The sequence below is a fragment of the Octopus sinensis genome, linkage group LG27 (genome assembly GCF_006345805.1).
Source record: "Octopus sinensis linkage group LG27, ASM634580v1, whole genome shotgun sequence".
NCBI classification, from domain to species: Eukaryota; Metazoa; Mollusca; class Cephalopoda; order Octopoda; family Octopodidae; genus Octopus; species Octopus sinensis.
In genome coordinates, this window is record NC_043023.1 from 8,445,382 (window position 1) to 8,461,740 (window position 16,359).

Below are 16,359 nucleotides of genomic sequence, written 5' to 3' on the forward strand. Positions count from 1 at the left end.
CAATAATAATAATAATAATAACAATAATAATAATAATTATAATAATAATAATAACGATAATAATAATAATAATAATAATAATGATAATAATAATAATAATAATAACAATAATAATAATAATAATAATAATAATAATAACAATAATAATAATAATGACTATAATAATAATAATAATGATATAAATAATGATAATAGTAATAATAATAATAATAATAATAATAATAACAATAATAATAATAATAATAATATTAATAATAACAATAATAATAATAATGATTATAATAATAATAATAATGATAATAATAATGATAATAATAATAATAATAATAATAATAATAATAATAATAATAATATAACTACTCCTCCTGCTCCTCCTCGTACTACTACTACTACTACTACTACTACTACTAACTTGATTAAAATACAATCACTTGATCACTCACCTTTACCAATATTTTACCAGTATTTACCAATATTTTACCAGTATTTTCAATTTATAAATTACACTAAAGTCTTCTCTCGTGCATATCTCATATCTACGTTTTGTATATTTTTCAGTGTTTTGTAACGAAGACACATCAACTAACAACGGTGCATTCAAGTGGCCAATGACAAAAGTAGGAACTAATGCGACGATTCGATGTCATGCAAACGTAGCAACAAGACACTGGTTCGTTTGGATTGTTTTCTCTCTTCACAAATTTTGAAGTTTTCCCTTTTTAAATTTTTCTTAGAGAATGTGACACAGTTTACTAAAAAAACACCTACAGAGATTTAGATTATAGAATTCATGTCCGTCAGTTCAAATCCCTTAACACTGGTGTTTTCCATTTTATTTAGAATGTGACATAATTTTTACTTGGTCTAACTACATCAACTAGATTATAAGAACAAATTACAAACAGATAGGCGCAGGAGTGGCTGTGTGGTAAGTAGCTTGCTTACCAAACACATAGTTCCAGGCTCAGTCCCACTGCGTGGCATCTTGGGCAAGTGTCTTCTACTATAGCCTCGGGCCGACCAAAGCCTTGTGAGTGGATTTGGTAGAGGGAAACTGAAAGAAGCCCGTCGTATATATGTATATATATATTTATATATATGTGCGTGTGCATGTTTGTGTGTGTATGTTTGTCCCCCTAGCGTTGCTTGAGAACCGATGCTGGTGTGTTTACGTCCCCGTCACTTATCGGTTCGGCAAAAGAGACCGATAGAATAAGTACTGGGCTTACAGAGAATAAGTCCCGGGGTCGATTTGCTCGACTAAAGGCGGTGCTCCAGCATGGCCACAGTCAAAGGACTGAAACAAATAAAAGATTAAAAGAGAGAGAGTAAAGAGAGATCAACGTAATTCTTGCATTCCAATGTGATTGATGAAATAAAACGATGATATTTGATAAAAAATTTTCAGTTCATCCAGAACAAGTCCATATATGACATCAAGGAAGTGTTCGCCATTTACCGGTGTGTGGCAAGAGCCAGACATGTCTCAGTGTAACAATACAGAGTGGATCACTAGAGAACTAAAGAACATCACCATCAAAGGCATTGATGAAGGTGAGTGAAAAACGGTTTCGAAATACTCTTACAGCAGATTTATTAATAGTTTCAGCATCAAGAGGAGCTGTGTATGTCTTTGTATGAGTGTTCATTACAATTACTGTATTTGTGTATGTGTATATGTTTCTGTTTAAAGTTATCTACCAAGTAGTAATACGTAGTAATTTTTCTTTGAGCTCTCATATTATGTGTTCATGTTCTCCAAAGGGGGATCAATTTGAATCCGTTACGGAAACTTTATGACAGAAGTTAATACTTAGATTTGAATTTAATATTATATCGTTACAATTTTAATGACTGTTTGTAGAATGGCCACGGAAATACAATACAGTGGAAAAACAATAGAGATAATCACTTTATAAATTTATCTCTACAGGTTTCTTTTATAGAAGTTTGAACTCCCAATCATTTCTTATGATGTTTCGTATACGAAAATCTAATTTCGTTTTCAGTAGGAATAGCTTTAGAATGTTAGTTAATAGCACTGCTAACACGGTAGAACTCACTATTGACTTATAAAGCTCTTCATGTTCTTGGTATTATATTATGGTTTCGTAACGAATTACGGCGTCCCCACAAGAAATTGAGAGAGATAATGTCGGTTCATATCTTTGTAAATACATTACGTGATGCTGATGGTTGTAAAATATTTAAATGTTCAATGATGCTGCCCACATAGTTGCGCACCATAGAATGTGAACAATTTATCACTTTCATTTATCACCGTAAAATTTTGAATATTTGGTGAGCCTTAAATGCTGAGATTTTTTCATATGGCCTTGAGGAAGTCTGAGCAATATTAAGTATTAGAACTACGACTCGTTTTTTATTTTGCCATTGGAAGAATAATTTCGTTCAGATTGACTGCTATTTCTGAAGGCTAATGTATTACAGCTCATTAGTTTTTTTGTTTTTTACTTGTTTCAGTCATGTGACTTTGGCCATGCTGGGGCACCGCCTTTAGTCGATCAAATCGACCCCAGGACTTATTTTTGTAAGCCTAGAACTTATTTTATCGGTCTCTTTTTTGCCGAACCACTAAGTTACGGGACGTAAACACACCAGCATCGGTTGTCAAGCGATGTTGGGGTTACAAACACAGACACACAACTCGCACACACATATATATATATATATATATATATATATATATATATATATATATATATATATATATATATATATATATATATATATACGACGGGCTTCTTTCAGTTTCCGTCTACCAAATCCACTCACAAGGCTTTGGTCGGCCCGAGGCTATAGTAGAAGACACTTACCTAAGGTGCCACGCAGTGGTACTGAACCCGGAACCATGTGGTTCGTAAGGAAGGTACTTACCACACTTACACATTCAAGTATGTCTCAAACTATAAACGATCCCATTTAATGCTGCAAAGTAGGAGACACTAAGGATATATAACAATGAGTATACAACTGATGAACTGAACACATTTAGCAATTTCTGCACCACATTAAGTTGGAGACGTTAATGAACTTCAAGTGATTCATTAATTGCTGTGCTTAATTTGCATCTAATATTTCGTTACAACTTCGTTTTCTCTCCCCAGACACAACATAATTTCGTCTCAAAGCAGCTGTTACAGTCACTGTTTTGTTAAACTTTTCGTTGCAGAAAATTTTGAACTTGTTTCAACAAATTTCCTAAATATTTCCGAGAAATCAGTGTATTTCAAAAAAGAAGATGTTGACTTGGTTGTAGAAGTACTAGAGAAAATGGTGCCATTGACATGGAATGTGTCCGTCAATATAACACTGAACAATGTACTTCCTAGTATCAATAATATGATAAACACACCGGAGAAGATTTTAGGCGGAGAACCATCTAAAAGAATTGTCAACAGGTAAGATTTAGATCATGTTTGTTGTTAGTGCAGTAGCAGTAGCAACTTCAGCGGTGGGCAGGGGTTGCAGCAGTGGAAGCAGTGGCGGCAGCAGCAGCGGTAGAGGCAGCAGCGGCGGAGGCAGCAGAAGCGGTGGAGGTAGCGGTGGCGTCAGCGGCGGCAGCAGCGGCGGCGGTAGAGGCAGCAGCGGCGGCGGCGGGCAGCAGCAACGGTGGAGGTAGCGGTGGCGTCAGCGGCGGCAGCAGCGGCGGTGGAGGCAGCAGCGACGGCGGTAGCAGAGGCAGCGGTGGCAGCAGCGGAGGTGGCAGCAGAGGCGGCAGCAGCGGCGGTGACAGCAGCGGCGGCGGCGGCGGTGGCAGCAGCGGCGGCAGTAGCAGCCGTGGTAGCAGCAGTGGTAGTAGTAATTGTTATTCTTGTTGTTGTTGCTGTTGTTGCTGGTGGTGGTGATGGTGTTGGTAGTGGTGGTTGTTGTTGCGGTGGCGGTGGCGATGTTGCGGAAACAGTATTAGCAATAGCAGTAACAACGACAGAAGCAACATTTGCAATAGTCATGTGAAAAAATTTTTTAATCAATATAATTAATATAATTAAACCTATATCTAATTACATATATGAAACATACTGTCAACTGAAGGTTGTTTTCTCGGTCTTCTTACAGAATGCTGGACATCATAGAAACAATCCCAGAACAGATTCCACTGGGAGAGCAGTCAGTCACAGCTTTATATTCTAATCTTGGTATTGGTGCTGCCAAAGTGGAGAAGGACACTTTCAACGGCCTCACTTATGCTGTTTCATATGGAACCAATGAAACAGAAGTAAGGACTGATGTACAATAATTTCTGTTGATTACTGTCTTATTGAATGTTTGTTCTAAACACCTAAGTTAATAAAATATATTAGGATGAAATATAATGTTTTTATAGTTACGTAAAGTAGTTATGTTACAGAGCTCGATAGAGATAGCAATTTAAGTACAAAATATAATAATATATGCAGCACACAGATTATATAACTTTGCAATAACACTACCATAATAATCCTCCTACTACAGGGACAATGTCTGAAATTTTTTGAGTGGGTAGTGTCAATTACATCGACTCCAGTACTTCAGTGATACTTATTTCCCTGAGCCAGAAACAATGAAAGGCAAAGTTAACATAGGTGAAATTTGAACATAGAAGGTAAAGACTGAAGACTGTCATCGCACCGCCTAAAGCTGACAAAGGAAAACTACATGAACAAATATAAACCACAAATAAATATGGAACAACAACAGGGACCTTCTCTTTGTGGCTGGTGACTTCAACAGGCATGTTGAACGACATGCTGGGGGCTTCCATGGCGTACATGGAGGCTACAGTTATGGTTCTCGCAATGAGGTTTTGAACTCTTCCTAAAAACGGAAATGTATCAATATAAATTTCTTTACTACCCACAAGGAGCTAAACATAGAGGAGACAAACAAGGACAGACAAACAGATTAAGTCGATTACATCGACACCAGTGCGTAACTGGTACTTAATTTATCGACCCCGAAAGGATGAAAGGCAAAGTCGACCTCGGCGGAATTTGAACTCAGAACGTAACGACAGACGAAATACCGCTAAGCATTTCGTCCGGCGCACAAACGTTTCCTCCAGCTCGCCGCCCTATATCTATATGATCTGCCTCGTGTGTGAGTGTGCGTGTGTGAGTGTGCGTGTGTGAGTGTGCGTGTGTGTTGAGCGTGTTGTGCGTGTGCCTGAGTGTGTATGATTTCTTTGTGTGTGCTTATGCTTGTGTGTGTGCATCTGTTCTGGTGATCCGCTTTCTTCCTTTTCAGTGTTTCGCCCTCTTGCGCCCGCTCATAAACACAGGCTTACACAGCAAAGTAAAAAAAAAAATTCCTTCCTCAAAACACAATATTTCCGTAAAACAACTCTCCATGGTTGAAAGCTTTTAGTAACACTATTAAAATATACGTAAAGTATAATAGCTATCTCAATATGGCTAACCACAAAGGGTGGGTGTTACTGTAGCTTTTAGCCCCAGGAGATCATCGTCTCCAGCTGGCTTTAAGCACACTATCTGTGCCCTTATGGTATTTGCAAGGGAGGTCATCCCTCTCTCGTAGGCCTAAGTGATACGCACGGACCGCAGTTTGTCGAGGTAGTTGCCTCTTGTCTACGGGCGGTAATCACCGGTTTTACGATGAAAAGGAAGACCTGTATGCAAATACTTAAGTGTTTTGTAGTAACTTCCGTCACTGATTTAAAAAAACTGTCTGCAGCAAGCATAATAAATCTCTGAACGAGATGTAAACAGTAACTGCTCGACAACGTAAATTAAAATAAAATTGTACTCCTTATACAATCGAACGAAACCAACACACGCAGAGGAAAAACAAAACCTATCAGTAGATCTTCAAGCTTCCTCAAGATTATTGTTTAAATTTTATATGGAACATCTAACAAAATACTCTCTCATCTCTCTCTCTCTCCTCTATCTCTCTCTCTCTCTCTCTCTCTCTCCTCTCTCTCTCTCTCTCACGCACACATATCCTGAACTGAAAAGAAATCTGAGATCTTTTCCTTTTGAACGGCAGTTTTCAACACAATTTCTAGTTAACTTAAACACTTTTAAAATTCGTATACTGGTAGAATGTGTCAAATAAAACATTTTTCTCTTGGCTTTCTTGAGAAAATAGTAATTGTAAGTTTAACGTAGTTTAACGCAGCAAATGATTTTAACTCAATAGAGGCTATTGATTGGTTAAAATTCGAAAATTAAACTCTTTTAGTTAAACTTACAAATTACAATTTTCTCAAGAAAGCCAAGAGAAAAAAATGTTTATTTGACACATTCTACCAGTATACGATTTTAAAGTGTTTAGTTAACTAGAAATTGTGTTGAAAACTGCCGTTCAAAATGAAAGATCCGAAATCTGTTACTTAATTTTTAAAAATCTTTTATTGAATTCAATAGAAATTTTGACACTTGACCTGTTGAAAACCTTTCGAAATCCCTGCTTACACAATTTCAAATATGTTCTTAACTACGCACAGAATAAGAGAGCAAGCTGTCCTAATCCCTATTAACATGTATTTGAAGCGACTGTCAGCCTGTATAGTGGGAGGAACATTGGATGCCAATGTATAATGTGTAACTATGTGAGTGTGTTCCTCTGTTTTTATATGTGTGTGCATTTAGTCACAAAACGTTTCGGAAGGACTACCAAATGATGAAAATGGTTCAAATGATTGAAATAGCCATAGCCTTGTACGCTGTTGTATTCATGTCACTAGGTACCCGCAAGTAAGTCAAATATTGGGACAGTAAGAAGAAAATTACTGAACACACGAATAATTAGTTGACTAAAGTTGAAACACCTCTGACTAATTGTGTATGAAGCAGTGATGGTGGGTGATAATGAGAGTTTTATCTGATATTTAACTGTAATGTTTGTAGTAATGTATTGTGGAAAAAAGTCGAAGTACAAAAGCAAAACAAGCGTATAGCATATATATTCCTCTTTTGCAGTGGATCTCGAAGCACATAATGCTATAAATGATAACACGAAAATATGGCATAAAAGATATTTTTGAATGGGAAACTCAAAAGCTACTTGTGAGGCTTCTCCTATCCAGAGGATTTTTCAATCAATATCTATGTCTTTCGAATCCTCTATTCCAAGAATAATATTTCACTTCATGTTGTCTGTGAAAAGTTTATAAAAATTTTTATGACGTCAACAAAATTCAGTCGTAGAAGTGTTTTTCTTTTAAGTATCAATTTCATTTTTTTTTTTCCATTTTCCTCCACCAGATACATCAGGACTCAGACTTACAAGTAGATGATACGATGGACTTCATTTCTTTACCAAAGAGTTTATTAAAACATATGAACTGCGAAGAACTGTTAAACCTTTCAAGGATTTCCATGGTCTGTTTGCTGGACGATAAGCTATATAGGGTATGGTACAAGAATAGAAATATTTCTTTCTCTGGTTAACCTAAAGTAGTTTGAATTCATTCATACATTTTTGATAATGGAAGAAACAATACTAATATGACACAATTACCAATGTTTATATGTATGTGCATATGTATATATGGACATGTTTGTGTGTTTGTATGAGCGCACTTCTATGCGTGTATGTGTGTGTATATGTGTGATTATGATGGCATATTACAAACATCAGGGCAGCGCTTGTTCTGAATTATGCCTCGGAGAATTTACTTTTAACGCACTTGTGTGTTGAAATCACAGTTCTTTTCAGAAAACACCACCAAAATCAAACATCGGCGTGTATTCATTTAACAAGAAAAGCATTCACAGTAACTTGGAAGATTCGGACTGCTAAGTCACTTTGACAAACCGATGATGGTTTAGCCGTACGAAAATTCGAAGTCATTGTCATATTGTTATTGTAAAAAATAATATATTTGTACTCAAAATAATATTTGTGTACTTTAAAAGCTACCATGGTTCTGAGTGTAATAAATTCTTGTAAGTGTGATTAAGAGACGGAAGCTGAAGGCGCCGGTCATAACCATATATATATACATTTTATTTATTATTTTGCACATTACTTAATCATTGATATATTATTTTCATTATATATTTAATATTTCTATTATATGTAATTTTCTAGACGGTTAATTTAATTGTTTCATTTTGAATTATGGAAGGTGTTTTTTTTTCTATTTTATATATATATTATAGATTGCGAAATTTGATTTAGTTTTCTAATTGAATTTTTCCTGTAATTTTTGCAATATGTTCCCTCAAATTACTATTATATATATATAAGTTTGCAATAATGTTCCCTCAATTACTATTATAATATATATATATAATAGTATTTGGAGGGAACATTATTGCAAACTTACAGGAAAAAATTCCTCTAGTTTCAGCTCAGAGCTGTGGCCATGCTTATGCACCGCCGTTTTGCTACACTGTTATTAATAAGAGCCTCCTCTTATATGTGGCCCTTGATGAACCATAGAGTTTGATATAGCTACCCTCATCTGAATATATGGAATCATCTAAATATTCAAAGAAATTATGTTTAATATGTGGTAGACCACTTTGGCAGTTTATTACAGCTTAATTCTACGAGGAATGGACTCGTACAAAGTATGAATTGTTTCGAAAGGAATTTTTTGTCCATTCTTCAGCTAAAAGTCTCCATTCTTGTAGTATGAGGGTAGAGGATATCGACTCTCTTACTTGTTTTTCTAAAATGCACAATAACTGTTCAATAATAATATTTGAGATCTGGGGCTGTGGTGCCAGATTAAGATGTTCAACTTCACTAGAATTCCCTCGTGCCATTCAGTAATAACTTTAGTTGTGTGAATTGGTGCATTATCATCCCGAAAGATTGCGTATCCCTCCGGAAGCAGTTACGCAACCAAAGGATGAATTTGATCAGATAAAAACATGAAGGGAAACCATCGGGTCGGCGGATTTCCAAGTTATAGCCCTCCAGATCATCCCAGATGCTCCTCCATATTTAACAGTTGGAAGAAGCCAGTCTAGGTCAAATGCTTCTTTAGGTTGTCTCCACATGTATACTCGGCCAGTGATCGGAAAAAGGGTAAAGGACGACACGTCCTTGAAAATAAATTTCCACCACTGCTCTAGGGACCCGATTCTGTGGGTTTTACTCCACTCTAAACGCTTTGCAACGTTATCTTCTGATTTCAACCTCCATGAAATCCGGCTCTTGAGCTGGACGTTGTCATTAAAATCTGCAGCAATTTTGGGAGCTGTACTTTTGTGAACGTTTCTAAAAATTCGCGTAAGAGTTCGACGGTCCCTATCTGAAAGCTTTGGTTTTCTTCTGGAGTTTTGTTTTGATAAGGGGGCTTTTCCCTCCCTATTTCTCAAAGAAAGGCTGTCATTATGGAGTACTTCTTGATACACCAAGCATTTCGGCTGTTTTCGTTACACTAGAGCCTGCCATACGAGCACCAGCAATTTAATATCTGTCATTTTAATGAATTTTAATTACCTTTTTCTTATGATATCTGAATAGAAACAGCAAATTTAGCTAAACATATTCAGCTTCATCACTAATAATAAACCAAAAAAACTAAAATAAACGCAGCTTTAACGGTTTTATAGACATTTCAAATTATGATGCTATGATGTAAGGTTTTTCCATTATTTTGTCCTACCCCTGCATATTATCAGAAGAGATGGGGTGGTTTTCCGCACATGTGTATATGTATATGCTTTGTATATATTTATAAATATATATATATGTGTGTGGGGTTAATAATGGCCCCAGTGGTTAGGGCAGGGGCGGAGGCGATCCCTGCTGTACTCTTTCGTCACAACGTTCTCTCACACTTTCTTCTGTGGTCTGCTCGCCTTAGCCGCTAGCGGGTGGCGTCATTTTAAGGCTAAACCAATGCGAAGCGCATTGTGACCATCGTGATAGTATATGAATGCTTTGTATATATTTATATATATTATATGTGTGTGTGGAGGTGCAATGGCCCAGTGGTTAGGGCAGGGGCGGAGGCGATCCCTGCTGTACTCTTTCGTCACAACGTTCTCTCACCCTTTCTTCTGTTGGTCTGCTCGCTTAGCCAGCGGGGTGGCGTCATTTGAAGGCTAAAACAATGCGAAGCGCATTGTGACCATCGTGATAGAGGAGAATTTCTTTTTGAAAATGACTTTATGGAATATATTATGAATGAATCAATTAATTAGTGGTATGGGACTCAGAACTCAGAGCCGTGCTGCTATTGCCACTGCACAGAAATAAATATTGCAATTTGTAATTAAAGCTTGTTTATCCCATGTCTTTGTCGTATGTGTGTGTGTATGTGTGCATATACATACATACATAGGCGCAGGAGTGGCTGTGTGGTAAGTAGCTTGCTAACCTCTGACGTGTTCGGACGTGTTTTTTGTGCTGCTTCGAATGTCATGTGTTGCCACGTGAAATATTGAACTTTTTGACGACAGGTAGGACGTTTTGTATATTCTTAGGGGCTTAGTGAGGTTTATTGCTTGCCTTTAATGCTTTTTAACATTAATGTTATTTAGCATTAATATTATTTTTGCGGGTAATAAACTTCACTTTGCTTCAGATATATTTTTTCTGCCTGTTGTCGTGTTTAAAGTCTCACTTTTTAGTGAGAATTGTGTTTTTTGAGGAGGCGTAGCCCCTCCTCAAAATATTTTGATTCATTTTGGATTACCTATTGATTCACTTGTGGATTACCAGGAGGCACCAGGGACATTCGTGGACTGTGTTTGCAAGTACCAGAATAACCAAGGATTGCCGTGACGCTTGGCCAGGACTACCTTTTCGGCCAAAAAAAAAAAAAAATTCCTTTCCATATTTGAACTCTCATTCTTCTAGCTATCCTTTATTTGAACTCTGAACTGTATTTTTACCGTAATTCTTCGTTTCTATTTTGTTTTCTCTTCCAACTTTCTATCGCATTTGTGTTTTCTCCTTTTGAACTGTTGTTACATTTTATTTCTAAAAATGGCAAAAGAATTAATTGTGTGGGAGCTGGAAGCTCCCAAAAAGTACCTAAAACAGCTGGAGGATAAGACCGTGGTACTGAGGACTTATTCAAAGTCGCTCAACACCATCACGGTCTTTCCGAAGGCAAAAATAATTGAAGAACTGGCAGAATATATGCCAGCCGTAAAATACATTACATGGGGAGCCAAATACGCAACGGTTTGGTTGCTGTTTGACACCCCAAAAACTGCTTGCGATTTTGCAAGCAAGCCCATTGAGGGCAAAGAAATCTTGTTTCTCCCTAGTTACAAGGGAGAAAAATTAACAAGATTATGGGTCTGCGGCCTGCCACCCGGCATTGAACCCGAGTGGATAGAAGACTCTATCCGCCGGGGTCTGGGTGGCAGTAACGCAAAAACCCTAAATGTTAGGATACAACCTGCGGCTGATTGGGAGGGGTCAAAAGCTACTGTGACCCTATGGACCCAGTCAGCCAAGAGTCTGGTTTTGCCGGACTTTTTGAGGATGGCCGGGTCCAAGTATCCGGTGATGCTTGAGGGACGCCCCCACCAAGTGTCACCTGTGTTTGGAGACCGGCCACATCAAGAAGAGCTGCCCCAGGGACCAGAGTAGGATCCTGGAGCGGCTGATATTGGAGCCTCTCCCTGCCTTTTCAATGGAGGGAGAGAAACAAAATGAGGAGGGGGAAAAACCTCCTCCAAAAGAAAAAGAAAGGTGGGGAGCAATGGCGACCCACCAAGGGACCTGAAAGCTGCGGGAGAGGAGAACCCGGTGCGTACAGCTCCGGAACCTCAGCCTCCCGTGGCCCAGGGCCAGAAGAAAAAGAAAAAAAGGAGAAACGGTACGCCGCCGGCGGATTGTAACACGCAGACGGCGTTTCCCGAGTATCCCGGGTCCTCTCAGGCGGGTGTGCCGCCTGAGGGACAATTTGTGGAAGACTGTGTGCTCCTCTTTTTTAGAGGAGAAACGGTGGAAAGCACCGTGCGCAAAGTGAGAAAGAGAGGACGTTGGGAGGGACTCCGGTCCTGTACGGAGGACCCCGAGTGGCCTTCGCAGTTGACTGCGGAGGTCGTTGGAAGGGGTGATCTACGCAGGATCGTGGGTTCCTTCCCAGCGGACTCTTTCAAGATTATACCTCTGGACACCGGCCTGACCAGTGATTATTGCCTCGATGAGGCAAGAGCGATGGTCGGCCGGGTTACACAGGCTTTGTGAACATTTTTGTAACATGTTGAAGAGGGGGTTCATTGCCTCCTCTAAAATTTGTAAATTGTAAATTGTTGTACTGTATGTTAATATTGAACAATGTTTTAGAGAAGCGAAAGTCGGCGGGCGCTTTTGTCTTCTCCCATCACCATCTTCATCCATCACCATCATTCATTAATGTCCTTGTCCAACCCGTAGCTACTCTGTGTGCTGCCCTAGTGACAAAATTTTTGAAATAAAGTAGCTTGCTAACACACATGCGCAGTTAGTCAGTTGCTTCCTGTTGAGCCAGAGTGGACGTGAGTAACAAGCTCCGTCCAATTATAGAAAAAAAGACCAAAAACGGAAAGTTGTCGAGGTGAGTGATTTTGTTTATTGTGAGTTGGGCATAATTTATTACGTGCCAATTATTATTTCAGTAAGTTGTGTCCAACTCTGAGACAATTTCGCCTGCTCTAGGCGGCTGCCGTTTTTGTGTTTATTGAAAAAAAACAGTGGAGGGGCGTATCCCCAGGAACCCAATACAGTTACTGTGCTGTGTTTGGGTTTGTTGAATTTATTCCCTTGTCAGAGTACTTCGCAAGAAAATTATAAAAATAAGCCACTATTGGATAACCTTTCGGACCCATTTTTGTGGACGTTGTGTTACAGTTGCAGCGTTCCAGGTTCAACTCAGGCCGGGAGTACCGTAAGGCCAGAAGATTTTTGCTGTGTTTTTTCTGTTTATTAACTTTCTTTTGAACTTCATTTAACTCCCCCTTTTGTTTTATTTGTTTATTGCAACTTTCCGTTGATTTCTTCCTTTCTGTTGTGCTTTCTCCTTTTTGTTTTTTCAAAAATCTATCAAATTTTATTTGGACTTTTGAACTTTTTTCTTCTCGCTTTTTAAGTTTAATTTGAATATATGTAAAAAAAAAAAAATCATGGCAATGAAAAATAACAAAATTTTGGAATGGGAGATCATACCGCTTAAAAAGTGGTTAAAAGACCGTGAAGATAGGACGGTGGTGTTGAGAACCTACTCCAAGGCACTCGACACCATCGCCCTATTCGAAAAGACGGCAATTGAAAAGGAGTTGGCAGAGTATTTGCCAACAATTAAATTCATTTCCAGGGGCGTCAAATATGCAACGGTGTGGTTGCTATTTGACACCCCTGAAGAGGCTTGCAAATTTGCTAGCAAACCCCTGGAGGGTAAGGAAATTTTATTCCTGCCCACGTACCAAAAAAAGAAATTGACGAAAGCTTGGATTTGCGAGCTGCCACCCGGGATAGAACCCGAGTGGATAGAGGAGACTATCCGCCGGGGTCTGGGTAGCAGCGAAACTAAGCTCCTTAATGTAAAAGTTCTTCCTGCGGCTGCTTGGGTTGGGTCAAAAGCAATTTTGACCCTTTGGACCCAATCAGCCAATCTGGTTCTTCCAGATTTTTTGAAAATGGCCGGGTGCAGGTACCCGGTGATGCTTGAGGGTCGCCCCCCTAAGTGTCATCGGTGCTTGGAGTCCGGCCACATAAAGAAGAACTGTCCCCGGGAACAAATAGGATCCCGGAACAGTTAAGTGAAACCCCTGTAGAAGAGGGAATGATAGCGGCCGAGGAAGCAGAGGACTCCTCAAACAGAAGCCGAAAGAGGAAGGTGAGCAACAATGGGTGCTCACCAAAGGATACTAGGGATGAGGAGGGAAAGGCGAATCTTCCGGCCACGGAGGAGACGCACACTCCCTCAGTTGAACAGAAAAAAAAGAAAAAGAGGAAGAGAAACGGGACATTACCGGCTGTCGGTGACATAGCACCGGAATGTCCCGGAACTACGTCGGTTGGGGTTGTGCCACCGACAGGAGAAGAAATACCGTTGGCGGGAACTGTGCCGCCAACGAAAGAATTGAACGTATTGATCCTCTTCTATAGAGGCGGAGAAATTGAAAAGGTGATGGAAAAGCACCACAAGGGAGCACCTTTAGCCTTCACACAGACCCCGAATGGCCTCCGCAGGTAGCTGTGGAGGTTTCGGCGTTCGACGTGACGCTTGGGCTGAAGGAGCTCAATGAAGATTATAGCTTGGTCCCGGGCGACGCTAACTCAGAACTCGATTACGTTCTGAGGGAGGCATGGTGGATGGTGGAGGGCGCAGGCACAAGTTATTTCGAGGACGAGTCAAATTGTGATACGACTTGAGGGGCCCCGACCAAGAGATGGCGCATTCCTAAGGGAAGTGTAAGCCAGGTCTGGGAGGAGGGGCTTTGTGTATTGTATTTATATATGTAATTATTGAACTATGTTGTAATTAGTAATGGACTGCTAAGTCCAAAAATTGAAAAAATTGTAAGAGGTTTAATACCTCGTTTTGTGTTTTTCTTTAAAAAGAACAATGTTTTAGAGAAGCAGAAGTCGACGGGCGCTTTTTGTCTTCTCCCATCCCCATCATCTTTCTTTCATTATCATTCACTTCATTAATGTCCTCGTCCAGCCCGCAAAGCTAACTTACTCTATGTACTGCCTTTATGGCAAATGTTTCGAAATAAAGTAGCTTTCTTACCAACCACATGGTTCCGGGTTCAGTCTCACAGCGTGGCACCTTGGGCAAGTATCTTCTACTATAGCCTCGGGCCGACCAAAGCCTTGTGTGTGGATTTGGTAGACGGAAACTGAAAGAAGCCCGTCGTATGTATGTATATATATATGTGAGTGTGCGTGTATGTTTGTGTGTCTGTGTTTGCCCCCTTAGCATTGCTTGACAACCGATGCTGGTGTGTTTATGTCCCCGTTACTTAGCGGTTCGGCTAAAGAGACCGATACAATAAGTACTGGGCTTACAAAGAATATGTCCCGGGGTTGAGTTGCTCGACTAAAGGCGGTGCTCCAGCATGGCCGCAGTCAAATGACTGAAACAAGGAAAAAAAATACATACATACAAATATGTGTGTATGTACAGGCATTTATGGGCATAAGAAAATAAGACGCATCAAATACATTACATACATCAAATACAAAATATGTATATATTTATACATGCCAAACGAGAGAAAGCAAAAGGTGGGAGCTCTCAGATGATTACTATATCGTCTGAAAGAATTAAACACTTTTCTCACCATGTATATATATATATATATATATATATATATATATATATATATATCACTGTGATCACCGTGACCGACCAGGCTATCAGATGTTGCTACTCATCGCTGGTCACGATGCGCTTCGCATTGTTTTAGCCTTCAAATGACGCCACCCCGCTGGCTAAGCGAGCAGACCAACAGAAGAGAGAGTGAGAGAAAGTTGTGACGAAAGAGTACAGCAGGGATCGCCTCCGCTCCTGCCCTAACCACTGGGCCATTGCACCTCCACACACACACACATATATGTATATATATATATATATACAAAGCATATACACATACATACATACATACACACACACACACACATATATATATATATATATATATATATATATATATATATATATATATATATATATATATATATATATATATATATATATATATATATATACTTTATTTTAAGCAGCAGAAAATTCAACAAAATCTGTTACTCTGAGTTTCTCGTTGCCGTTCATCAGACAGTTTTTGCTAGAATGGAACATATATATTAATTCAATCTATACTCTTACAAACGCTACACCTTTAAAAAGAAATGGACTTGTTTGATTGGCCCTTTAGAAAAAACGGTCAATCTTCGAGCGATAAACAAAAAGGTCAAAAATATATGTATATATATATAAAAAAACTTATAAAAATTATAAAATTATAAAATCCGAGGAAAAAACCGAGGAAAAAACCTATTGCCGTTAATGAAGACAGTACAAATTAATGCATAGAAATTAAACCTGTTATAAATACTGCAATACATATTTATATTAAAATCCACATATATATATCAACATACACAAAAGGATGCGCGTAAACGCCATACATACATATACAGACGTATGAATATGAATCTAAATTATACACATAAAAGCATGTGTACATATATTCACGCAAACCGTCTCGCACGCAAGCTAAAATTCATCTATGTAGCAATTCTCATATACTGAGCAAGGAGGGGGAACGAAAGAAAGGGAAAGAGAGAAAAAGGAACGAAAGAGGGGTGGGGGGGAACTTGTAGCGATGTTATTGGCATCTATAGAGGCCAGTATACATACACAAGTTTGAATTGATACATATACATACCGTCGTGTGTATGCGTGCTTAAGCACAAGCATACTTT

The 16,359-nt window shown here is 38.9% G+C and overlaps 1 protein-coding gene across 1 annotated transcript in view; it reads left to right on the plus strand.

The window, feature by feature from the left end:
• The window catches only part of LOC115225507 (adhesion G-protein coupled receptor G6-like), a 68,173-nt gene that overhangs the window by 30,644 nt on the left and 21,170 nt on the right, over window positions 1-16,359 (plus strand). The window contains exons 10-14 of the mRNA XM_029796460.2: window positions 559-670; window positions 1,409-1,554; window positions 3,194-3,422; window positions 4,081-4,252; window positions 7,230-7,376. Coding sequence (XP_029652320.2) covers window positions 559-670; window positions 1,409-1,554; window positions 3,194-3,422; window positions 4,081-4,252; window positions 7,230-7,376 — 806 coding nt within the window. The remainder of the gene's footprint in view (window positions 1-558; window positions 671-1,408; window positions 1,555-3,193; window positions 3,423-4,080; window positions 4,253-7,229; window positions 7,377-16,359) is intronic.